At 51.2% G+C, this 25,577-nt stretch overlaps 1 protein-coding gene across 6 annotated transcripts in view; it reads left to right on the plus strand.

The window, feature by feature from the left end:
- The window catches only part of CYFIP1 (cytoplasmic FMR1 interacting protein 1), a 120,015-nt gene that overhangs the window by 16,252 nt on the left and 78,186 nt on the right, over positions 1–25,577 (plus strand). For all 6 annotated transcript variants that reach the window (XR_009214807.1, XR_009214808.1, XM_058443841.1 and 3 more), the window contains exons 2-8: positions 17,341–17,463; positions 17,540–17,629; positions 19,698–19,775; positions 19,980–20,081; positions 21,285–21,466; positions 25,107–25,203; positions 25,294–25,422. Coding sequence is in view for 4 of the 6 variants with exons in the window: in XM_058443841.1 (XP_058299824.1) it covers positions 17,347–17,463; positions 17,540–17,629; positions 19,698–19,775; positions 19,980–20,081; positions 21,285–21,466; positions 25,107–25,203; positions 25,294–25,422 (795 nt within the window). In the remaining 2 variants the exon portion in view is untranslated. The remainder of the gene's footprint in view (positions 1–17,340; positions 17,464–17,539; positions 17,630–19,697; positions 19,776–19,979; positions 20,082–21,284; positions 21,467–25,106; positions 25,204–25,293; positions 25,423–25,577) is intronic.

The following is a 25,577-nucleotide window of genomic DNA, read 5'->3' on the forward strand; positions in this document are numbered from 1 at the left end:
AAAAAAAAAAAAAAGTATGTGAAGTGATAGATATGCATAATAGCTCGATTTAACCATTCCACAAGGTATGCATATATGTAAACCTCTCATTGTATGCAGTAAATATATACAATTTTCATTTGTTAACAATACCTTAATTTATATAAAAACATGCCAATCCATAGTTTCTGTCTCATAATAAATCAGTTTGGCCCATCCACAAAAAACAAAACCCAGCTCTTTTGCAATGATCTGAAGCATTCTGATTATAACACTGATGTTTACTCCCAGGGCTGGCTGGGCCTGGAAGGTCCTTTCTACAAGCCGTCCTTACGAAGGCATGGTGTCCAGGCACCTCTTACAACTGGGGGTTAAAAGCTTTCTGCCCAGGAGTGCGTGACTCTGGGCAGAACCTTCCTCTGGGCAGACGCGGGCATGTTGCGGCCGTGCTCTGGCTGGTGAGATGGGTTCAGCCCGCGATATGTGCCAGCGTCCAGCCTGCCCGGGGCCATAGGAGTGAGGGGCGACCAAAACACACTTCCGCTCGAAGAGTCGGGGCAAGTCTGTTTGAGACGTTTCCCATTCCTTTCCCTTATGTTCACAAAAAGTTTTCAGGGGGATATTTCATTGTTATGTGTTATGTTATGTTATGTTATGTTATGTTATGTTATGTTATGTTATGTTTGTTATGTTATGTTATGTTATTTTTGAGACAGTTTTGCTCTTGTTGCCCAGGTTGGAGTGCAGTGGCACGATCTTGGCTCACTGCAACCTCCACCTCCTGGATTCAAGCAATTCTCGTGCCTCAGCCTCTTGAGTAGCTGGGACTACAGGCATCTGCCACCACGCCCGGCTAATTTTGTGTTTTTAGTAGGGATGGGGTTTCTCCATATTGGTAAGGCTGGTCTCGAATGCCCAGCCTCAGGTGATTGCCCGCCTGTGCCTCCCAAAGTACTGAGATTACAGGTGTGAGCCACCGCGTCCGGCCTTTCTTACTCATTTAAAATAACTTCAAACTTACAAAACATTGCAAAAATAAAAATAGGACAAAGAACACAATTCAAACACTTCTCTCTCCACTTGAGGCCCTTTACCTCTAGACACATCAGTGTCTATTTCCTAAGAATGAGAATGTTCTCTTGTGTGCCACAGGACACTTGTCCGCTGCTGGCCCTGTTTAGAAAATGCTTGCCAAGCCCTGTGCTGGAGCATGTGTTGCCCAGGTGTTCATGTGTAAGAATGTTCCTCAGAGGTCATGACAACCAAGTGTCTGCAAATGGCGTTGGTTCTGAGCAGCAGGAGACAGGACATGTAGCCTGGTTTGTTGGTTGGGTGGAATAGCACGCACACATCAACATGGTGCTTTAGGAGCACCGCTGGCAGTGTGCATGCATCTCGTAATAGCAGTGGGCACAGTATGAATAGGTCAGGTGACTATATATAGATGATATCCCTTTTATAATAACTCAACTAAAAGGTGCTTTTTAAGAATATAGATGAGCTATGGCCGGGTGCAGTGGCTCACGTCTATAATCCCAGAACTTTGGGAGGCCGAGGCAGGTGGATCACCTGAGGTCGGGAGTTCGAGACCAGCATGACCAACATGGAGAAACCCCGTCTCTACTAAAAAAAAAATAACAAAATTTAGCCGGGCATGGTGGCACACGCCTGTAATCTCAGCTACTCAGGAGGCTTAGGCATGAGAATAGCTTGAACCAGGGAGGCGGAGGTGGCGGTGAGCTGAGATCGCACCATTGTACTCCAGCGTGGGCAACGAGAGCAAAACTCCGTCTCAAAAAAAAAAAAAAAAAGAATATAGATGAGATACAGTTTATGCAGAAGAAAGCAGGGGATCGATGCCTGGAGGTGCGGACCAGGGACTCACTGTGGATCACAAGCAGGACTCTGCCTTTCGGTGTGGGCAGTGGGTTCGCACGTCTTTGACGTCATTAAACATTACTAATTATGGTGAGAGCAGGTCAGAGTCCAAGAATTATTATGTATCTGAGTCCCAGTTTTAAAAATCCTACTACCAATCAGTTTACTGAAATTTTTTTTTTTTTTTTTGAGACGGAGTCTCGCTCTGTCGCCCAGGCTGGAGTGCAGTGGCGCGATCTCGGCTCACTGCAAGCTCCGCCTCCCGGGTTCACGCCATTCTCCCGCCTCAGCCTCTCCGAGTAGCTAGGACTACAGGCGCCCGCCACCACGCCTGGCTAACTTTTTTGTATTTTTAGTAGAGATGGGGTTTCACCGTGGTCTCAATCTCCTGACCTCGTGATCCGCCCGCCTTGGCCTCCCAAAGTGCTGGGATTACAAGCGTGAGCCACCACGCCCGGCCTGAGATTTTTATTGATCTCAAGATTACTTTTAAATGAACTCTCTGAGATTACCTATAGTAGTGCTGCCTTGACACTGTTTCTCACCTGAGCAGCTGTTTGGCTTCCCATCGTGGCCACAGCAATTTGCAGAAACTGGGGCTATGATTAGAAACTGCTTCCTTCCGTGGGCCTGGGCTGGCAGAGTTCTTCCTCCTTGGTAAATTTAGAAGTGAAACAGGAAATTCCAAAGGGAAAGGCTAATACGATAAAAAGTTAAAACTTAGTTTCAAAGAAAATAGTAAGTGAAATGAAAAAGAAAGTAGCTTGACCTGGAAAAAGTTTTGTAGCAATTCTCACAAAGCTTTAATATCTTTAACATTGTTAGTATAGTAAGTCCATCTGTCAGCTGCTGAAGAAAATACCAAGATTCCAAGGATTTTAAAAAAACAAACAGGCAAACAACCCAAGCTGGCAAGTTACAAATGAAGAAAAACGGGCAGGGGGAAGTGGCTCGTGCCTGTAATTTCAGCATCTTTGGAAGGCCGAGGCTGGAGGATCCCTTGAGCTCAGGAGTTCAAGACCAGCCTGTGCAACAAGGCAAGACTCTGTCTCTACAAAAATTCAAAAAAATTAGCCAGACCTGGTGGGGCACGCCTGTAGTCCCAGCTACTTGGGGGGCTGAGGTGGGAGGATCACTTGAGCCTGAGAAGTTGAGGCTGCAGTAAGCTGTGATCACACCACTGCACTTCGGCCTGGTTGACAGTGAGACCCTGTCTCAAAAAAGAAGAAAAACAAACTGACTAATGCATAGAAATATGTTTCATCTCAGTAATAATAAAAGAAATGAAAATTAAGGCCAGGCACAGTGGCTCATGCCTGCAATCTCAGCACTTTGGAAGGCCAAAGCTGGCGGATCACTTGAGGTCAGGAGTTCGAGACCAGCCTGGCCAACATGGCGAAACCCCCGTCTCTACTAAAAATACAAACATTAGCCCAGCATGGTGGCGAGCGCCTGTAATCCCAGCTTCTCGGGAGGCTGAGGCAGGAGAATCACTTGAACACAGGAGGCTGAGGTTGCAGTGAGTCGAGATCATGCCACTTGCACTCCAGCCTGGGTGACAGTGAGACTCCATCTTAAAAATAAACAAAATATAAATAAGTAAATAAATAAAAGAAATACAAATTAAAAGAACATTCAGATTAAATTGTAAAAACAGAAGTGACCCCTGGATTCTGTTGGGAAGCGCCATGCTGCTGTCCGGCTCCACCTTGTTCGTGGGCCCCCATAGGAGGGCACCTGGCCCAAAGCCACCTGCAGCTTTAGAGACATTGTGTGACCTAAGAAACTTCCTGGGATGTGCCACTAGGAAAGTCATCTGCAAACACACTCCAGGCTTTTCTGCCCAGATGTGGTACCGTCAGGCTTGTCTCTTGCCTGAGCAGGAGGAGGGCGGGCTGCCCCGAAGCAGGCTGCGGTTCATGCATGGGCCGGTGGTGTTTCCTTCACATGTTCTGGATGTGCCGGTGTTGCCGTAATGATGGAAAAGATTTGTATGACCTCAGTGAAAGAGGTGCTCTCTGCTTTTGTTCCTTTGATGGACAGCTAAATGGCCTGGACACCTTTCCCACAGTTTTCATGAAGACCCGGAGGGAGCTGGCTTTAAGATCAGGATTCTGGTTTACCTGAGAAGCTCCCCGTTAGGTCCCTGCTCGGTTCACAGTCACTGGGGATGTTCTGTGGCACCGCCTGCTTATGGAGCTCCTGCCTCTGCAGGACATCTCCGGCAAGGTGCCTGGGACACCCCAGAGCACGAGCCTGCTGAAATAGGGCACCCGAAGGCACAGACCACCCCGCTGTGTGGGACCTGTGAGGTGTCTTGGTGCATGTGGAGGAAGCCGGTGAGGTTGATGCTGGTGTTTCCAGCCCAAGTGTCTTGACAGCGGGACCCTTGATAGAGATTGGGGAGTGAGGTGTAGTGTAGGTGGTAGCTAAGGTCATGGGCATGACCTCAGGCTGGAGGCAGTAGGGGATCCCGGGAGACACTCTGCCCACAGGCCGGGCGCAGTGGGGGAGCCCGGGAGACACTCGGCCCACAGGCCAGGCGCAGTGGGGGAGCCTGCAGCTCCTCGTGGTGCACTTGGTGTAGGAGAAGGGCTGGGCTGCTACTGGGCTATGCCAGACCTTGGCAGGGCCAGGCCACAGCCAGGCCAGCCAGGTGGGGATTCGGGGGTTCAGGTCCTTACTAGGGGAGGGAGAGACAGGGAAAGAAGAACAGGCACATCAGGAGGTGTGGATGCTGGGTGAAGATGATCTAGTGGCTGCCGTGTAGCCTTTGGTCATCAACCTGCACCCTCCTGGGCCCTGAGAGGAGAACCTGAGAGGCTGGTGGGGAGGGGGAGCACGGGGCTCAATCGCCCGTGGGGCCTGTTTCTCAGCCGTGTGCCGCAGGACCCAGCAGATAGATGGTCTGTCGGGCACAGTGATAAGGTGGTGGACAAGGTGGGTGGCAGCCAGTTCCCTTTCCTTCAAGCCGCAGGAATCAGAGCAGGCTGAGAACCCCCAGCCAGAATGGCCCGTGGTGGAATTGCTTTGTCAAGCGCCAGAGGTCATGCCTTGGTGCCCAGCTGAGCCCATGGCCTCCTGAGCAGGTGGGACTGCCCGGCCATGCGGGCCACGCCACTGAGGCACGTGAGGCAAGCCACGGGGCTGCAGCAGCCTCCCTTCCCCTCTGGGCTCAGTGTCGGCATCTGTGAATGGGGACCCCCACTCTTCTCCTGAGCGTGGGAGCGCCCCCTCTGTGGTGTGACTGCCCTCCTGGAGACCGCCATGGTGGGTCTGCCCTAACAGAAAGAGTAAGTGGAGCCGGAAACGCTGTCTTCTTCCCTTTGTGCCTTTTAAACATGCACTGGATTCGGGTGAAAGATGAAGGAATGGCCGTCGTCGAGGAGCACTCCTTAATTGTTTGTGCTGTCTGTGTGTTGCCCAGGTGCACACAGGTGGGAGAGAAACAGCCCCTCCCACCAGCCAGATCCCTACCCAACCCGGGCATCTGCCAGGTGGGCTGGTGGGGCTTCCCCGAGCTGGTCTGTGTGCCTGGTAGCCCAGCCCCGGGCTGAGGTGCGTGTTCTCATTGTCCTGAGGGCCCCACCTGGGGCACTGGGAATGGTGGACGGCACAGCGGGTCCTCCATGGCCCAGGGGTGTGGGAGACGGAGGGAGGCCCTTGGGTGTTCTGTGAGCGCTTGAGACTTTATTCTGTGGAATACTGGACCCCATCTCTGCCTTTTATTAATTATTTTAGCATCCGAATAGTTTTTTTCATACAAATTTGACAGGTAAAGACAGAACTGCTCTCCTGGGGCACTCTGGGGTTTCATGGCGCATGGTTTGAAAACCACAGCTGTAGGCAGAGAGAGCCAGTGAAAGTGTGAGCAGGAGAGTGACAGGAAGAGAAGCAGAGGTGAGTGCAGGTTTGGCGGCGCCTGGGGGATCAGAGGGAAGCCTGGGGGAGGGCGATGTTAGGAGCTTGTGAGACCACTCGGTCTTGGGAGACCCCTCCCAGAGGCAGCCTGACCCTGGCCGAAGGGGCTGCAGCCCCAGGGTGGGAGGCGGAGGCCGTGTGGCCTGGGGGCGTGCTCTCTCTCAGGGTTCCTTGGCACACTCTGTTTTAGACGTCAGCACCTCATTGTGATTTTCAAACTTGATTTCTGTTTCTCTGTTGATGAGGCCGTTCTTTTGAGCTGGTTTTGAGTGGCTGCTTTTGAGGATGGAATTTGAAGTTTTTGTGCACTAAAAAAAGCAGATTACCTCACACCTGTAATCCCAGCACTTGGAGAGGCCGAGGCAGGCAGATCACCTGAGGTCAGGAGTTCGAGACCAGCCTGACCAACTTGGTGAAACCGCATCTCTATTAGAAATACAAAAATTAGCCAGGCGTGGTGATGTGTGCCTGTAATCCCAGCTACTTGAGAGGCTGAGGCAGGAAAATTGCTTGAACCTGGGAGGCAGAGGTTGCAGTGAGCCGAGATTGCGCCAGCCTGGGTGACAAGAACGAGACTCCATCTCAAAAAAAAAAAAAAAAAAAAAAGCAAATTACTTCAGTAATAAAGCTAGGCTAGAAGATGTTATATTGGTTTTTAACTATGCACTTTTTGCCTTGCTGGTCGTGATAGCCTGTTTCTATGCTGCAGCCGTGCAGTCAGGCCGTTTAACCTGGGGAAAACCAGCTGCAGCCATGCTGGCGCGGTCCCCTGCTTTGAAATACAGAAGAGCACATTCTTTCTACACCTGGGAGAGAAGGGGACAGCAAAGTATGCTTTTCTTCTTCAGATGATTTATTTTATGCCTATTTTACATGAACAGATTGCACAAAAAATATTGGAAGTTTCTACTTTTCTGGAAAGTGCCATCATTTTGCATATAGAAGAGGAAGAAAATCAGCTCGTGCCTTGTGCACGTTTGCAGAAACATTTCATAGTTTGTCTTTGTTTGACTATGCTGTTTAGTTGGACAAGTGGAATGCTTACAAGTTGTAAAAAAATTTTTTTTGAGACAGAGTCTTGCTCTGTTGTCCAGGCTGGAGTGCAGTGGCATGATCTCGGCTCACTGCAAGCTCCGACTCCTGGGTTCATGCTATTCTCCTGCCTCAGCCTCCCTAGTAGCTGGGACTACAGGTGCCCACCACCACACCTGGCTAATTTTTTGTATTTTTAGTAGAGACGGGGTTTCACCGTGTTAGCCAGGATGGTCTCGATCTCCTGACCTCATGATCCGCCCGCCTCGGCCTCCCAAAGTGCTGGGATTACAGGCATGAGCCCACCGTGCCTGGCCAATTTTTTGTATTTTTAGTAGAGATGAGATTTCACTGTGTTAGCCAGGATTGTCTAGATCTCCTGACCTCGTGATCCACCTGCCTCGGCCTCCCAAAGTGCTGGGATTACAGGCGTGAGCCACCGTGCCTGACCACAAGTTGTAAAATTTTTAAATGACTGGTTTGGAAATGCTGGGAAGCTCTTTCTAGCAAAGCATCCCTCCACCTCTCTCAGTGTGGGCTGCAGTGGCGGGAGCTAGCGTCGGTGTGCCGCCTGCCACAGCACTGCCGCCTGCATGGCACCGATGCCTTTGCTTCTGCATTTTCTGGATTGTGGCTTCTCCACATTTTGCAACCTTGGTGTTGAGCTGTCTTGGCAGTTTCTATTTTGACACCTAAAGAGACGACTGTTCGGTCCCTGTAAAATGCTCCCTCTTGACCTAGGGTGGAAAGAGAAGTAAATACGTCTCAAAAGTGTACCCTCTAATGTGGTAAAATACAAGGTCCCTCTGTGGCCAGGGGTTGGCTGGAGCGGGCAGCCACCATTCTGCTGTGCGCTCGCTGGCATTTTGGGAGCCTGGGCCCGGCCAGAGTGGCCACATGCACACTGCTGTCTCGGGGCGGCAGTGGGGCCATCTGGATGGTGCGGCCACCCGTTCCCCCTTTACCAGCCCCCACCCTTCCTGGCTGCCTTCCCCGAGCCTCCCCTGAGATGCCCGTCTCCAGAGCCCTGTCTTGTTTGACTGCTTTGTTTTGTCTGGTGTCCAAGGCCGGTTTCCCACGGGGCCTGTGTTCTCCCAGGGATGCTGGCTTATTGAAGACACACACTCTCACACACATACACACTCACACATACAAACTTTTTTTTCCTTTTCCCTTTTAATCTGTTGGCACCACCTCTGCTTCCAGGTTAAAGTTAGTCTTGGCTGCTTTAATTTCCATTTGTTTTTGCAGCCTAGTAGTGTCTTTTTTCATTTTCAAGACTGTTGAGTTATGCCAGGACTCAGGGTTATGACCTACTGAGTGAGCTGCCTGCTGAGCATGAGAGACAGCTCTTTCTTCCCAGCCACCTGCCCTCATGCTGCCCAGACGCAGGGAAAAGGACCAAATCACATTTATTTATTTTATTTATTTATTTATTTTGAGACAGAGTCTCACTCTGTCGCCCAGGCTGGAGTGCAGTGGCGCGATCTCAGCTCACTACAACCTCTGCCTCCTGGGTTCAAGTGATTCTTGTGCCTCAGTTTCCTAAGTAGCTGGGATTACAGGCATCCACCACCATGCCCAGCTGATTTTTGTATTTTTAGTAGAGACAATATTTCGCCATGTTAGCCAGGCTGGTCTCAAACTCCTGACCTCAAGCCTCGGTCTCCCAAAGTGCTGGGATTAGAGACGTGAGCCACTGTGCCCAGCCCCAAATCACATTTAAAAAAAAATTCTGTGATTCACTGTTCTTTGTTTTGAAGCATGTGATGACTATGAGGTTTTACAAAAATCACCCTCCCATCTCCTGGGATGTCTGCTGTGTGGAGAAGTGAGGTCCAGGGCCTCTCTGGGAACTGGATTCCCCAAGGGCAGCATGGAGAGGCACTGGCTGATGCCCTGAGCCCGTGAACTTGCAGGGGGAGTGTGGCGAGGGCTGGCCACATCTGGATGGGTTAAGGACCAGGAGCCTGGGTGGATCTGCCTGTTTTCTAGTTGGTGGAAGCACTGGTGCGTGCCTCCTTTGCCTTTGCCCCTTGGCCTGCTGTCCCCAACTCTCTCCAGCATCCTCAGGGCTCTGCTGGGGCCATCAGGGCAGGAGAAGGGTTGGGTCCCTGACCTTGCTTCCCTGCCTCCCCAGTCCCTGCTGCCTGCCCACGCCAGGGCAACTCTGTCTGTGGCTCCAGCTCCGTGCTGCCTGTGTCCTGCCCCTCAGGCCTGAACCGGGCTCCAGCACCTCACTCGCACTTGGAAAGTGGCCATTTGTACCTCTGTGCCTCTGGCCTTGACCCCCTGGGTGGGCACCCAGCACTGGGTCAGGGCGGTTCTCAACCGTGCTCTGCGGCTGTGGGCCCTGGGGCAGCTGGCGACCCCATCCAGCCTCCCACCACTCATTTGCCAATGCGTCAGGGTGGCCTCCACCTTAAGGCAGCTGTGAGGACCGCTTCTTGAGACTGCATCTGTGTGGATCTGAGGCTGAGGGGCAGCCAGTGACATGTGGAAGGAAGGAGGTGGACCCATGGAGCCCCCAGCATGCCCTGTGGGCACTGCCTTTCCAGTGGGTGGCACTGGGAACCTTTGCCTCCTGCCCACCGTTGGGTCCCTTGAAGCCCACCTGGGGTTCCATGATCGAGCAGGTGAGTGAGGTGTGCAGCATGATGTGCGCTCAGACGCGCAGCCAGTCTGCCACCGCCCGGTGGGTGTTGCTCACTCTGCAAACTGCCCTGCAGCTCCTAGAGCAGAGGCGCATCCCGACCCACGAGACGCTTAGAGATTGACCCGGGACTCTGAGGACATCACTGGAAGAGCAGCCAAGTATGATGAGTATGTCCTCCTTTGAAATCTTTATTTTTAAAAACTCTTAAATTTACAAAATAAACGAACTGATGGCTTGTTAAAACAGCAGTTCCCCTACCATATTTAAATTCATTTTTATATCTTGACAAGCTATAGGATTTGGAATCAAACTTGAGGGTTGAGAACTGCTGCTGATAGAAAATCAGTCAAGGAAGGAAAAAACATCTCTTTATGTTGTTCAGTGACATAAACCGAGGGTGGGCATGTTATTTTTGGGCTGGTTCGCCACCTGGGGAGGCCGGGGGCACAGGCAACTGGAACTGTGGCACGGTAGCGCCTTGTGACCGAGCTCGTGCAGGTCTGGCTGGCTTGTTTTGCTCCCAGCAGTGTGCTCTTTCTGCATGGAGCACGTATTATTTTCGTGATCAGCAAAATACCAGCTCGTGTGGGTTCTTACCCGGCAGACAGTGCAGGGAATCTGCGTCCCGCCTGGGTGACTCTGTCCTACCTGTTCTTGGCTCTGTGTTCATTTGCCAGGGCTACCATTAACAAAACACCACAGATCAGGCACGTATTTGGAACAGCATACAAACTGTTCTGCCGGTGCTACCAGCCAGCACTTTAGAGTTTAATAATAGGATCAGGGCCTATTTCTTTCTCTCAGTTCTGGAGCTGGGAGTCTGAGATCAGGGGGCCAGCAGGGTTGGCCTCTCTTGTGAATGGCCACCTTCTCTCTGTGTCCTCATGTGGTCTTCCCTCTGTGCCTGGTCATGCATTGCCCTGCTCTGATCAGGCCCCAAGCAGTGGACATCAGTGTACCTGTCCATGTGAGCTGAACGAGCAGAGACAGAAATGCGATCCTATTGTTTTTTGTTTTGTTTTGTTTTTGGTTTTTTTTGAGACAGTCTCGCTCTGTCACCCAGGCTGGAGTGCAGTGGCGCAATCTCGGCTCACTGCAAGCTCCGCCTCCTGGGTTCACACCATTCTGCTGCCTCAGCCTCCTGAGTAGCTGGGACTACAGGCGCCCGCCACCGCGCCTGGCTAATTTTTTTGTATTTTCAGTAGAGATGGGGTTTCACTGTGTTAGCCAGGATGGTCTGGATCTCCTGACTTCGTGATCCACCCGCCTCGGCCTCCCAAAGTGCTGGGATTACAGGCGTGAGCCACTGCACCAGGCCCTGATCCTATTGTTAAACTCTAAAGTGCTGGCTGGTAGCACCGGCAGAACAGTTTGTATGCTGTTCCAAATACGTGACTTTAATTATGCTGTTGGATATTTGCACTGTGGCAGCCACTTATAAAGGCTGGTCAGATACAACTGAGGCTCCATTCCAGGGGCAGTGGACACTGGCTTTGCAGTGACCAGGCCAGGCCTGGTGCTTCTGCCTGGGAATGGGGGCATCTTAGACACAGAAGGAGACTAGAGGCTGTGCTGGATGCCAGTGCTGGGGGAAAATCCCCGTGGGACGTGGCATTCATGGGAGGACAAAAGGAGGGCCGAAAAAATCCCAGGGTGCAGGTGGCTGGAGTCAGGCATTGCCTTTGTTCTCTAGCACTGGGATGCAGGGTCCGCTGGCAGCAGTTAGAGACGGAGCAAAGTAAATGCACTTGAAAGAGCTTTGGGAGGTGGAACTGTGAGGAGTCAGAGAACAAGATGGGATGAGACATGAGCTCTGATGTGCCTGTGTGGAGTGGACACCACCAGGGCCCCCACGCTGGCTCTGCAGGTGGCACCCAGGCCAGACCCTGCACCCACGCTGCCAGGGCTGAGACCTTGGAGACTTGGATTTAGAGCTGATTACTCCAAGTCTGTCTAACAGGGTGAGGCAGAGGCTGTGCAAATTCGCATCTATGGAAGATGCACGGACGGAGAGCCTTTGGAAGCAGGCCGGACCCGGGCTGTGTGCGTGCGGTGACAGCTGCTTGGCATCACACACCAAAGTGGATGTGGGAGGGCTGCCTATGATCATGAAAAACCTGAAATATGAAAATGTGAAGAATAGGAGAGAACAGCAGTTTGCCACAGCAGGGCCCTGGCCAGCATTCTGCACGGTGCACTGATGACTTGAGAAATTTTATGGAAGCTGGGAGAAAAAAGAGCTTACAAAGCAGTTTGTATGATAGCATCTTGTTTTTGTAAGGGACGGTGGGATGATTGATGATAGGTTTTCTTTTTCCTTTTCCATGTTTTCTGATTAATCAGCAACAAACATTGCTATTTTTGATTGTAGTAAAATATGCATAACATCTTCACCTTTACCCCATCTTCACCTTTTTTTTTTTTGGGGGGGATGGAGTCTCACCTCACTCTGTCGCTGGGGTCGGAGTGCAGTGGCGTGATCTCAGCTCACTGCAACCTCCGCCTCCTGGGTTCAAGTGATTCTCCTGCCTCAGCCTCCTGAGTAGCTGGGATTACAGGCGCCTGCCACTATGCCCAGCTAATTTTTTGCATTTTTAGTAGAGATGGCATTTCACCATGTTGGCCAGGCCGGTCTCGAACTCCTGACCTCGTGATTTGCCCGCCTCGGCCTCCCGAAGTGCCAGGATTATAGGCTGGAGCCGCCGTGTCCTCCCCCACCTTCACCATTTTAAGTGTACAGCTCAGTGGTGTTAAGTACATTTCACCTTATTCTGCAACCACCACTACTGTCCAGCTAGAGCGTTTCATCTTTCCAAGCGGAAACTCTGTATCCACTAAACAACAACTCCCCAGCCCCCGCACACAGCCCCTGTCACCACTGTTCTCCTTTCTGTCTCTGAGTTTGACTGCTTTAGGTAATTCATATGAGTGGAATCATGCGGCGTTTGTGCTTTTGTGACTGGCTTATTTCACTTAGCATAAGGTCCTTAAGGTTCAACCATGTCGTAACTTGTCAGAATTTCTTTTCTTTTAAGGCTAACATTCCATTGACCACATAAATACTGTTATTTTTATACAAAGAAAGAAGTCTGCAAGCACTGGCTTGGAACAAGCTGCGCATCTGGCGTTTTTCCGTGGGTTCAACAAGCTGCGCATCTGGCGTTTTTCCGTGGGTTCGACATCCGTGGTCCCTGCTGTGGATCACAGCTGACGCACGAGCAGTTCTCCCCCGAGCCTGTCTGGGGCACTCCTCCCCACCTTCCTCCACCATGGGGTCATCTTGGCCTCTCCTGGGCAGAGGCGAGGGAGGAAGGCGAGTCCCTGTGGGTGCTGCGCGGGGTCAGGGGCTGTTGCCATGTGGGCTCTGTGGCCTCCCAGGGTGCTCGGTCCAACCTGTCTTCTCGTTGACCCGCGTGGGGCCCGGGCATGACTGGACACGCCCCCAGGCCTCTCCTGGCACTGTCTGGGTTCAGGCTGCAGAAAGGGCAGACTGCAGGACTCTGGGCTGGAGCTGCAGGACACGGGCAGCCCCTATGGGGCCGAGGCATGTCCTAAGGAGCCTGGCCCCTCCGAGCAGCATCACCCTGAGGTGCCTGCGTGGACACCGAGGGCAGGCCCCCCACGCTGGCTCTGCAGGTGGCGCTGGGGCTGGACCCTGCACCCACCCGGCCGGGGCTGCCCTGCCCTGCTCCTTTCTGAGGTGTGTGGAACAGGAAGCTGTGATGTAGAGGGAAGTGGACGAGAGTTTCTGCTACATGTAGATTTCTAGTGAGGAACATGCAGCAGTGACCGGCTGCGGTCGGGGGCGTTCCCTCACATGTCGGGGAGGTCCAGGTGGCTGGCGGTGCGGCCGGTGCCTCTGTTCTCCCTGATTTCCAGTCAGTTCCTGAGAAAATGGGTGGCGTCTCCAGCCGCCACTGGGGATTGACCTGCAATTGTTTCCGTGTATCTGTGGAACCGGCCCAACACCCCACGTGGATGCCTGAGCCTGGAGACTGTACTGAACCCTGCATAGTCTATGTTTTTCCATACTTGCATACCAGTGACAAACTTTAATTGGTAAATTAGGCACGGTAAGAAATTACAATAATAATAGAACAGTTGTAACAATATACTGTCATAAAAGTTATGTGAATGTGGTCTCTCTCTCTCTCTCTCGCCCTTTGGTGCCCACCATGAGATGGCGGTGAGGTGGGCAGCGCAGGCATTGCAATGCAGCCTTAGGCTGCTGCTGACCTTGACCACCAGCCTGGCCATACCGCTGCAGTCCCATGCTGGCGACCCAGCCGGCTACTGGTGGCTCACAGGCGGGTCGCACATACGGCGTGGAGACGCTGGACAAGGGGATGGTTCGTGTCCTGGGTGGGAGGAGCAGGACGGCCTGAGAGTTTATCACCCAACTCAGAAGAGTGCACAGTTTAAAACTTATGGAGTGTTTGTGAATGGAGTTTTCCGTTTAATATTTTTGGAGTGCAGTTGACCTCTGGTCATTGAAATCACGGAAAGTGAAACTGAGATTCAGGGGTGGCTATGGCATTTCTCCTTCCAGCTCTGTCAGCTTTTGCCTGGTGTAACGTGAAGGAAGCTTTTTGGCCGGGTGCATTCACATTGAGGGTTGTTCTGGCTCCTTGGGGAGCTGACCCCTTCCTTCTGTCTCTCTGATGAGTTCCTTGCTTGGAGGCTGGCTGGGTCTGGAACTGACCCCTTCCTTCTCTCTCTCTGATGAGTTCCTTGCTTGGAGGCTGGCTGAGTCTGGTGCTGACATAGCCACCCCAGCTTCTTTTTGGCCAGCGCTTGCGTGGTTCACCTTTTTCCCCTTTTGCTTTCGACTTATCTACCTGTATCAGTATATTTGAAGTAAGCTTCTTGTAGATGGCATATGGTTGGGTTAGGATTTTATTTATCTATTCTGACAACCTCTTCTAATTGGTGTTTTTAGATTATTATGATAGTGTAATTATCAATGTGTTTCAATTCAGGTCTACCATTTTATTATCTAACTTCTGTTAGATCACTATCTTTATCATTGCTCTATTTCCTTTTAGGTTTTTTAAAACATATTGTGGTATTCTGTTTTAATTTATTCTAAATTATATGTTACCTATTTTGCTTTGGATAGCTTTTTAAAAAAGTATTTTAAATTTTTTCTTTTTTTTAAAAGAGACAGGATTTCACTGTGTTGCCCAGGCAGGCCTTGAACTCCTGGACTCAAGCGATCCTCCCTTCTCAGCCTCCCAAGTAGCTGGGACTGGCTGTACAGCTTTCTTCGGTGGTTGCTCTAAGGATTTCGAAGTCCATGCTTATTAACATTTCACATTCTGCTAAGGATCTGAAAAGTCTGCTTTTTACCACTTCTAGAGGGACATAGAAATCTTACCCCATCCAGGTTTCCCCTCCTCCTTTTAGATTACAGTTGTCTTGTTTATATGATTTATACAATTATGTACCTAGAAATATTTTATAATTTACATGTTATGTATTTGTGTAATTTACATTTATGTACACTGAAAGGCCCATCAGACAGTACTTTGATTTTTGCTTTTAACCGCCAAGCACTTTGGAAGAGCTGTGGGGTCGTTATGTGTCCTGTGCCCTTGCCCCTTACCCTGCCTACTGCCTCTGCTACGTGGTTCACGGCCCACGCCTCCTTCCACCTCCCTTCCTGTCAGCCTGAACCGCTGGCCAGCATGCTCTTTATTTTCCTCCTCTGCCCACGTCCTGGCTTCACCTTCCTTCCTGGAAGACACATTCCCACCTTGAGGGAGGATCCCGAGTTGGCACCTCCCCGCTTTAGGCTTAGGCACATTGTGCCCACACTCCAGCCTGCCTGGTCCCTGCTTTAGGCTTAGGCACGTTGTGCCCACCCTCCAGCCTGCCTGGTCCCCGCTTTAGGTTTAGGCATGTTGTGCCCGCCCTCCAGCCTGCCTGGTCCCGGGGGGAATCCACGGCCCTCCTACTGTTGCTCTGTGCTCTGCCGGGCATCCCGCTGTTTTCAAGATTTCAAGTTTCTCCCGCTGTTTTCAAGATCCGTTTTCCTTTATCTTTAGCGTTCAGCAGTTTGACCGTGATGTGTCTGGGTGTGGATTTCTTGTTTGTCTTGTTTGGGATCCTTAGAGCTTCTTGAATCTGTAGACAAAAGACTTTCTCCAAATTTAGGGTGTTTTTTTTGTCATTTTTCTCAGCTGTTTTTCATCACTGCTTGGTTTCCCCTTTTCCTTTTGCACTCTGATGACACAGATGTTAGACCTTTTCTCTTGTCCCGAAGATCCCCAAAATTTTTTCAATCTTTTTTCTCTCTGGTATTCAGATTAGAAAACTTACATTGCTCTATCTTCAAGTTCACTGAATCTTTCCTGAGGTTTTTTTTTTTTTTTTTTTTTTTTTTTACATTTCAGTAGTGTGTCTTTTAGTTTTGAAATTTCCATTTGGTTCTTCTTTATATGTTGTTTTGTTTGCCTTTTGCTGATTTCCATTTTTTCATTCAGTTTGGGAGTGTTAAAATCGGTAGAGCATTTCATAGCACAGTAATTGCTTTAAAGTTGAGTGGATAATTGCAACACCTGTGTTATTTTGGTATCTGTTGACTGTCTTTTCCTGTAGGAGCTCAGATATTCCTCATTCTTTGTGTGCTGAGTAATCTGGGCTGTAAGTGGATGGTTGGATGTTATGATATGAGATCTGGGTCTTGTTAAAATCCTAGGAGGATGTTGATATTTTTATTTTAGAAAGCAAACACCCTGAGGAGACTTGGGCTGTGGTTCTGACTTGCCTTCAGTGGGTGGCAGCTCCATGTCAATTCTGGCTTCACAGCCCCCTGCACTGCCACTTGGACCTGTCCCCTGTGTGCCGCTGGTGGCTGTCTGGCTGTGGTCTCAGGGTTTGGGGTGTGAAGAGGATCAGATCCACACCCCTGCAGCTTGAGGATGGGCTTGAAGCTGATGAGCAATTTTGTTGGCTGGCTCTTCTGAGCTGCTTCCTCTCCAGGGCTTCCTGGGTCCCTGGAGCTTCCCTTCTCCACCCTCAGCCAGTGCACTGGGACCAGCTACCCGTTCCACTGTGCACTTCCATGCCTGCGCCAGTGCTGGAGGAGGGATTTGGGGCTCCTTCTGTTCAGTGTCTCCTCCAGGCCACCTGCTGCTCTTTCCTTCATAGAATGCGGCTCAGCGGCCTCTGGCCCCATCCTGGGGCAGAGCTGCTCCTGAGTACCCTTCAGCAGAAGGCAGATTACCCCCTCTCCCTAGAGCTGGCACTGAAGGTGTGTTTAGACGATGTCTGCCTTCATTTCTGCACCTCTGCTCCAGCTACGGTGTGGCACTTTCTGTCCCCTGCAGCAGCCCCGTACTCCTTGTAATCTCAGCTTGTCTGTGCAGCTAGACAGCTGGTGTTGGGCGGCAGGGCGCTCGTCTTTTCTATGTCAGGCCCTAGCGTGTTTGGAGGCATCACCGGGGAGGTGGCTGCATTTAGGGAGGCTCTGCTGGGCGGAGGTGGCGTCGGAGAGGCACCGCCCCTCCAGCACTTTGAGGGGGTTGTCAGACCCTCCAGAGAGTCCTCAGCACCAGCAACTCAGGACGGCGGCCCCTATGGTGGGAAGGATGGCGGGAACCATGTCCCCCACACTGTGACCCTCCTGGAGGCCAGGAGGGCCTGTTCTCAGCGAGTGTGGAAGGATAAGCTGCACAGGGCCTCCCAGTCTGCTGGCCCGCATGCTCTGAGAGAGACGCACGACCCCCAAGGACTGAGCATGCCCACGTCAGCCATGTCCAGTGCCCTTGGGAGAGCGGGAAGGGGTTAGAGGCCTGAGTACCCAACCTCGAAGCTTGTCGGGTGCCCCCTCCTTCTCCTCACAGAACAGGGGTCCTTGTATGTTTTTCCAGCCCAGGATGGCGGCCCAGGTGACTCTGGAGGACGCGCTGTCCAACGTGGACCTCCTGGAGGAGCTGCCCCTGCCCGACCAGCAGCCCTGCATCGAGCCCCCACCATCCTCGCTGCTCTACCAGGTGGGTGCCCAGCAGCTGCGGGGTGTACAGCCTGTGCTTCGACCCCACATGACGTTTTTCTCTTCCTTTCCTTCAGCCAAATTTCAACACTAACTTTGAAGACAGAAATGCATTTGTTACTGGCATCGCAAGATACATCGAACAAGCCACCGTCCACTCTAGCATGGTAATGTTGCGGTGTATCTTTGTTTCTCTCTGCAGAGAAGGGCGTGTTTGAGGGGCAGGTGTATACTTTTTGGTATTATCCCAATAGACTATGCAGTGAGGAAAAAGAAGAAAATGAATGAAATGCCTTTTATATCTTTAAGACAGTCGTTGCTTTTCTTAGTATAAAAACAATACATGCTGTTTCTGAAAATTCAGTGTCTCTGGCCCAGAGAAAACCTTTGTCAGCGTTTCCAGGGTGCGCCTGCCCTGTTAATGCTCATTCCCTCTGCAGATCTGCACCCACACCCACCAGGTATGTTCCCATATGAGATTTAGATTTATAAATGAATTGCATTGTTACTATAGTTCTGCTTTTTTTTTTTTGAGACAGTCTTGCTCTGCCAACCAGGCTGGAGTGCAGTGGCACGATCTTGGTTCACTGCGACCTCCGCCTCCCAGGTTCAAGCAGTTCTTGTGCCTCAGCCTCCTGAGTAGCTGGGGACTACTGGCGTCCACCACTATGCCCAGCTAATTTTTGTATTTTTAGTAGAGACAGGGTTTCACTATGTTGGCCGGGCTGGTCTCGAACCCCTGACCTCAGGTGATCTGCCCACCTCAGCCTCCCAAAGTGCTGGGATTACAGGCATGAGCCACCACACCTAGCTAGTTCTGCACTTTAATGATCTCATGAACGTGTTTTCTTTCTTTGTTTTGAGATGGTCTCACTCAGATTGTCCAGGCTAGAGTGCAGTGGTGTGATTAGGGCTCACTGCAGCCTCAACCTCCCGTGCTCAAGCAATCCTCCTACCTCTGCCTCCTGAGTAGCTGGGACTACAGGCACACACCATCATGCCCATCTACTTTTTTGTACTTTCTGTAGAGGCGAGGTCTCACCATGTTGCCCAGGTTGGTCTCGAATTCCTGGACTCAAGGAATCCGCCTGCCCAGCCTCCCAAAGTGCTGGGATTATATAGCCTCAGCCACTACACCTGGACAAGAATATTTTCATGCCATGAAAATGTGCTAGAGAAAGCAATCCTTAATGGCTACGTAAACCATTTTGTAAATGTCCACAATTCAACTATTTTTGCACATTTACTTCATTTCCTCTTTTATGTCATATAATAAAAAAATGCTGTAGGCCGGGCGCAGTGGCTCACGCCTGTAATCCTAGCATTTTGGGAGGCCAAAGTGGGCAGATCACCTAAGGTCAGGAGTTCGAGACCAGCCTGGCCAACATGGTGAAACCCTGTCTCTACTAAAAAAAAAAAATACAAAAATTAACTGGGCATGGGGGTGCACGCCTGTAATCCCAGCTACTCAGGAGACTGAGGCAAGAGAATCACTTGAACCCGGGAGGCAGAGGTTGTAGTGAGCTGAGATCGTGCCACTGCACTCCAGCCTGGGGGACAGAGCAAGACTCGTCTCAAAAAAAAAAAAAAAAAAAAAATACGGTGACGAACATCTCACTAAATACAGACTAGATGTAAGAGCATCTATTTGATTTTTACCAAAGGAAACAATGTTAAAGAGTGGAAAGCAAAAGCAGTTTTACAGCAGTGATGACAGTCCTCTTCCCATGGACTCTCTACCTAGATTTTAAGTGCCGTGGGCATGCTCCTAACTTTTCCTCCTGCACACCTGGGGCCGGCAGCCCTGCCTCTAGTCCTCTCTGGGACTGGGAGGCCCTGTGAGCCGGTGAGGAGGCCATGGGGATCCTGTGTGTGCTCATACTGGGCAGGGCGTCTGCCCTGAGCCCTTCCTCTGTGTTCCCAACTGCCGGTCTCATGGCCAGCAGTTGTTGAGGGCTGGGTGGAGCCAAGGTGTAACGCCTGTGGCACCCCTCAGAGATGCCTGCATGTCACTGACACCCCTCTCACCTACAGAAGCCGTGGGGTGTTTTGGGTGGTCATTGTGGCCCCCAGCGCCGCACCTCAGCGTCACTAACTTCTGGCAGCTGTCTCTTGGCACACAGGCCACAGTGCTTAGGATAGTTCATGGTGCTTTGTCTGGATTTTAGCAACTGGCATCTGCTTTTCATGCTAGTTCCCCCGCCTGCCTTTGATTTGCCCTATGTTCCATTGCAGAACGAGATGCTGGAGGAGGGCCAAGAATATGCTGTCATGCTGTACACCTGGAGGAGCTGCTCCCGGGCCATCCCACAGGTGCCACGCTCGCCTGGCTCTTCCCCTCCAGCCACACCCTGCCAGGCCCCTGCCACACCACACCCCTGCCCCTGCCATGCCTGGCCCACTCTCCTCCCAGTTCTAACCCCACAGCAGGGCGGGATCACTAGCTCTAGAAGCCCAGCGGCTGCTTCTGGCTAGATCTTGAAGCCTCTTATGTCATCCTTTTTTCTTTATTCCCAGGTGAAATGTAACGAGCAGCCTAACAGAGTGGAAATTTATGAGAAAACCGTGGAGGTTCTGGAGCCTGAGGTCACAAAACTGATGAATTTTATGTACTTCCAGGTAAAATGGCAAATAATCTGGGGGGGTGCAACACCGAGGGGTGGGTTGCTGACGCCTTCCTACCCATCGCTGTCACCGTGAACACCCTGAACAGAGTGCCTGTAAATTAAAGCAACCAGTTTCTGAGACAAAAGGGACCAAGCCTTTGACAGTCTAAAGTTCCTCATGCCCTTTCGGAATCAACGCTCCTTTTGTGGTTCACTTCTCTTCTCTGAGAGTGATTTCGTGTTTCCTTCATGGAGCCTGCTTTCTGTCAGTTTCAAGTACAATGCTTTGACTTTTTGCCAGTTTGTTTTTTTGTTGTTTTTTTTTTTTTTTTTGAGACAGAGTCTCGCTCTGTCACCCAGGCTGGAGTGCAATGGCGCGATCTTGGCTCACTGCAACCTCCGCCTCCCGGGTTCAAGCGATTCTCCTGCCTCAGCCTCCCGAGTAGCTGGGATTACAGGTGCCCGCCACCATGCCCAGCTAATTTTTGTATTTTTAGTGGAGACAGGGTTTCACCATGTTGGCCAGGCTGGTCTTGAACTCCTGACCTCAGGTGATCTGCCCATCTTGGCCTCCCAAAGTGCTGGGATTACAGGTGTGAGGCACCACGCCTGGCCAGTTTGTACTTTTGATTCGTCTGCTCTTTCAGGTATTTTCTTGCCGTTAGCCTCACCCTGACTGTCCATTCCTGGCGGTCCTTGCCCTGGCCTTGGTTAGGCAAGAAGTAGCCACATGGAAGGGGCTTGCTGCTTTTTAAAGAAGTATTTTGGAAACATCTAGATTTTTTGTGATGGTGTCCTTCAGCAAAGGGAGGAGATGGAACTAACTAGGAGATGAATTTTTGTTTTACCTTGAAAGTTACCAAGAGGAAAAAAATCTCTCCCACTTTTCACTTCCGAAAGTTAGAACATCTGAATTTTACAGGCGTTTTATTGGAGCATTTTGCTCAGTAATTTTGCTGGAATAATCAGCAAGATTTTGTTACTTTAGTGACGTAGTTGGTAAAGTGCAAGCCAAGTGATGACGGTGCAGAGCAGGCCGTGGGAGCTGCTTTCAGGAAGGGGTCTGGTTGCCCGCATTGTGAACACTTGGGCCTGGAGCCTCACGGGGCAGGTCGTTTCTCATTGCGGAGCAGTGACTGCAGGTGCTTGAAGCAGGGACACGGGCTTGGCTCCTCACTGACCTGCAGCTTTCTGCCCTCCTGCTTCCTCTGCATAGAGAAATGCCATCGAGCGTTTCTGTGGGGAGGTGCGGCGCCTGTGCCACGCTGAGAGGAGGAAGGACTTCGTGTCAGAAGCCTACCTGATCACACTGGGCAAGTTCATCAACATGTTCGCTGTGCTGGACGAGCTGAAGAACATGAAGTGCAGTGTGAAGAACGACCACTCAGCGTACAAGAGGTGAGCGCCGGCCTTGCGCACCGCGGGCCCTCCCGAGAGCACCCAGCTCAGTGGCCTGCCTTGTGCACAGCAAGTGTGCATCTTTGTGTGCTGAAGTCGTCACTTCTGGTAGGCAGCAGCTACATCTCAGTGTCAGGGCTGTGTGAGCACCTGCTCCGAGGGATAAGGTGAGGGGAGCCAGCAGATAAGTGCATATCGTGGCTTTGCACAGTTAGAGCAGGCTCTTCGTGCCCTGGCTGTCCTCAGATGTCACGGAGGACCTTCGAGCCCCTGGGAAGACAGACACGCACAAGATGTAAGCCTAGCTCACAGAGCACAGGCATCTGGCTCAGGGAGCATCTTGGCAAGGGGGCAGGTGGCCTCGGCAGCCCACCTTGGGCGTTGGGGCTGCAGTCCTCGGTGCCAGTCACTCGCCAGCGGGGGTCCCCGGCACATGAGCACCATCCCAGCAACGTGCAGACATGGCCCATGCACAGTCACAGGGTGTCTCGGGGTCACACTGCGCTTCCAGGTCCTCTCCCTGGCGGTTTTCTTTCTGGATGTAGAGAGCTTCTGGAGAGGCTAGCAAGACGAGCAGAAGAGGCAGGCATGGCTCGGTGTGTGCTTCTGGAGCAGTGTGGGGCAGTGGGTGGCCGACGGGCATTCGGTGACACTTGGCGCACTGCCGACCAGCGTTGGGTGACACTTAGCGCACTGTCTCCTGATGCTCTTGCTCTGCTTCATCCGTGCTCAGTGCTTTTGAAGACGTGTTTTGCTGAAATGAGATGCTAATTTCAATTTCCTCTGCTAAGTAAGGCGTCTTAGCTCTAAAATTAAATTCGAAGAGAGCTTACTTTGCATATGAGTATGCTCTAGTTATGTTGCATTTTAAATCATACAACTGTTGCTATGTCTTTATTTAAAAAACCCACTTGGGACAAAATGAGGCAGCAGTAGGAGTCGAGTTAGGTCAGGCAGAATTTTAAGCCTCATTCATGTGAAATAATGCAGTGTTCCATTTATCACCTAAAATCATCAGCTCTGCACAGAAGTCTAGATCTTCAGAACTAGAGAAAGGTCTCTGGAGTTGACCTGTGAGTCCCTCTTGGGGCGGAAGTCTGAAGGGTCCCTGTTTGATAACAGCATCTGTGGGAGTCTAGCATCGAGACTCACTGGTTGGAGTGGGCTCCTGGTCCCAGCCGCCCGACCCAGTCGCTGTGTGATTTTAAGCGGCCTTCTCAGCCGCCGTTTGGGCTTTGTCAGGGAAATGGGGGAGGTGGTTTTCAATATTTAAAAGTATTTAAAAGTTGTGTGTGTGTTTTTTTTCTTTTTTTCCTTTTAGCACTAGCACTTTTATTCTAAAGCCTAGTCTGTAAAACAGTTTACAGATGGGGCTGCTGTGTGCAAAGCTGGGGGAAGGAGGGTTTCCCCTCCAGCAGCCCCCTTCCCCAGTGTCTTCACCACCTTCAGGTTCCCCTGAGCACCAAAGAGTGGGCCTGGGGCAGCTCCGTATCTCTTACTGCTGCTTCTTCCTCTGACCTCTGTCTGGGACCCTTGTTGGTTCACCTTTCCAGACCATCGCCCCCACCCCTCCCAAGACCCACCACACACACACACACACACACACCTGGCTCTTTTGGCACCTGCTGGTAGCTACTAGTATAACCTCTTCTAAGTGTCAGTGCCAAGATAACTCATATGGTTATGGTGAGGCTTGAGGAAAATAGAAAACAGTATCTTTGACCGTTTCCTTAGTCTCCCCACCCGCCACCTCAGCAACTACTCAAATCAATAAAGCACACATGGCCAGGTGCGATGGCTCACACCTGTAATCCCAGCACCTTGAGAGGCTGAGGCAGAAGGATCACTTGAGCCCAGGAATTTGAGGCCAGCCTGGGTAACATAGCAAGACCCCATCTCTAAAAAAACAAGAGCAAAATAAACTAGCCGGGTGTGGTGGCATGCACCTGTGGTCCCAGCTACTCGGGACGCTGAGGTTGGAGAATCACTTGAGCCCAGGAGGTAGAGGCTGCAGTGAGCTGTGATTGTACCACTGTACTCCAGCCTGGGTGACAGAGTGAGACCCTGTGTCTATTTAAAAAAAAAGGAAACATGGTTTTTTCTTTTTGAGACAGAGTCTCACTGGCCCAGGCTGGGGTGCGGTGGCACGATCTTGGCTCACTGCAACCTCTGCGTCTCCTGGATTCAAGCAATTTGCCTGCCTCAGCCTCCCAAGTAGTTGGAATTACAGGTGTGAGCCACCACACCGGGCTAATTTTTGTATTTTTAGTGGAGATGGGGTTTCACCATGTTGGCCAGGCTGGTGTTGAACTCCTGACCTCAAGTGATTTGCCTGCCTCATTCTCCCAAAATGCTAGGATTACTGGCATGAGCCACCATGCCCCACCCTGGAAACATGTTTAAAAAGGCAAGGAATGTTACTGTATCAGTTAATATTAGGTTTAACTGTATGCAATTGTTTAAAGCCCAGGGAAATAACAGTGGCTTTAAAAAGATTGCAGTTTATTTCTCTGTCTCCTGAAAAGTCCGGAATTGGGTGGTCTGCAGCTGATTGAGGCTTTACGGGACCCAAGGCTCCTGTGGTCCTGTGGCTCCGCCTCAGGTGTTGCCTCCTGGTCCTAGATGGTTGCTTAAGCTCCAGCTGTCATTTCTCCATTCCAGTCAGCAGGCAGAAAGGGGGAAAGATGGGCTCCATGCTTCCTTATGAGTACACTTCGAGTGCTTGTCAGTATCTTGCATTATATCTCATGGCCTAGTCCTTGGTCATGTGGCCACAGCTAGCTGCAGGGTAGGCGAGGCACACGGAATGTGTGGGGCTCCCTGGAATGTGTGTTCCACAGAAATGCAGGGCTCGTTCCTAAGGAGGAAGGGGAGGAAGTGAATGTTGGTGTAGGTTATCAGCCTTTGCCTTGGTAACTTTTAAAACTAAACCCCCAAGGTTCTGGGTTGCACAAACCTGTCCTTATGTGGGCCATTTCCACTGAACTTTCCTGCGGGACAGCCGTAGATGATCAGAATCCTCACACCCCACCTTCACCCTGCCCTGCCAGACCTCGCAGGCTCAGCATGGCCTTGCGGTATTGTATTGTTGGGCCTCACTGTATGGGTGTAGCTACAAATTGGTGGCAGGCCAGGGCTCTGTCTCAGGACCTTGGGCACCAGTGGTCCCTGAGGTGGCCTGGGGAGGTGTGGTCCAGAGGGTTCCCAGCAGAGAACCTCAGCAGTGCTGGCCGGCTTCATGGCAGGGCTTGTGGGAGTCACGGAGATGGCAGTGGCCCTCCTCAGACTTGGGGTCCAGGAGCCCTGTGCCCCCTAGATGAGGTGGGCGTCCACGAGTGTAGGACAGAGGTCAGTGTGCAGGGACCCTGCAGGAAGCCCATTGGCTATGACCAGCAGGGTGGAGAGCTGTCCTGGGCTGTGCAAGACACGTCTAAGTTGGCAGAAGACAGACCTGGAGTGCAGGGCCAGAGACGCCTGAAAAGGCTGAAATCATAGCTGGCTTCTGAGATTGACCCACATTTCTGCAGATGACTGTAGGGGAAAGGGATACCACTCGAACCAGGCTTTTTTTTTTTTTTTTTTTTTTTTTTTTATGTGGCACATTCGTGCATTTTGGGATGAACTCTTTTTGTTTTCAAAGGGCTGCTCAGTTTTTACGTAAAATGGCAGATCCACAGTCCATCCAGGAATCGCAGAATCTGTCCATGTTCCTGGCCAATCATAACAAGATCACACAGGTAAGGCTGGTGTTTGCACACTCAGGTTGATGGGCCAAGCAGCCGGCTGGGCGCCAGGCCCATGCATGAGTCTCTTGCTCTGTGTTTCAGTCTCTGCAGCAGCAGCTCGAAGTGATTTCTGGCTACGAAGAGCTCCTGGCAGACATCGTGAATCTGTGTGTGGATTACTACGAGAACAGGATGTATTTGACGCCCAGTGAGAAACACATGCTTCTCAAAGTACGTGTGTGGGGACGCCAGCCCGTGGCACTGCCGAGGGACAGCCTTACTCTTGTCAATAGGCTGTGCTTTATCTAGAATCCTTTTGACTGCTGTGTCTTATTTGCACGCTGTCATGTGTGTGAACAGCGTCCTGCTCTTGCACACAGCCTGCG

Source organism: Hylobates moloch, unplaced genomic scaffold (assembly GCF_009828535.3).
Source record: "Hylobates moloch isolate HMO894 unplaced genomic scaffold, HMol_V3 SCAFFOLD_9, whole genome shotgun sequence".
Classification (NCBI taxonomy): domain Eukaryota; kingdom Metazoa; phylum Chordata; class Mammalia; order Primates; family Hylobatidae; genus Hylobates; species Hylobates moloch.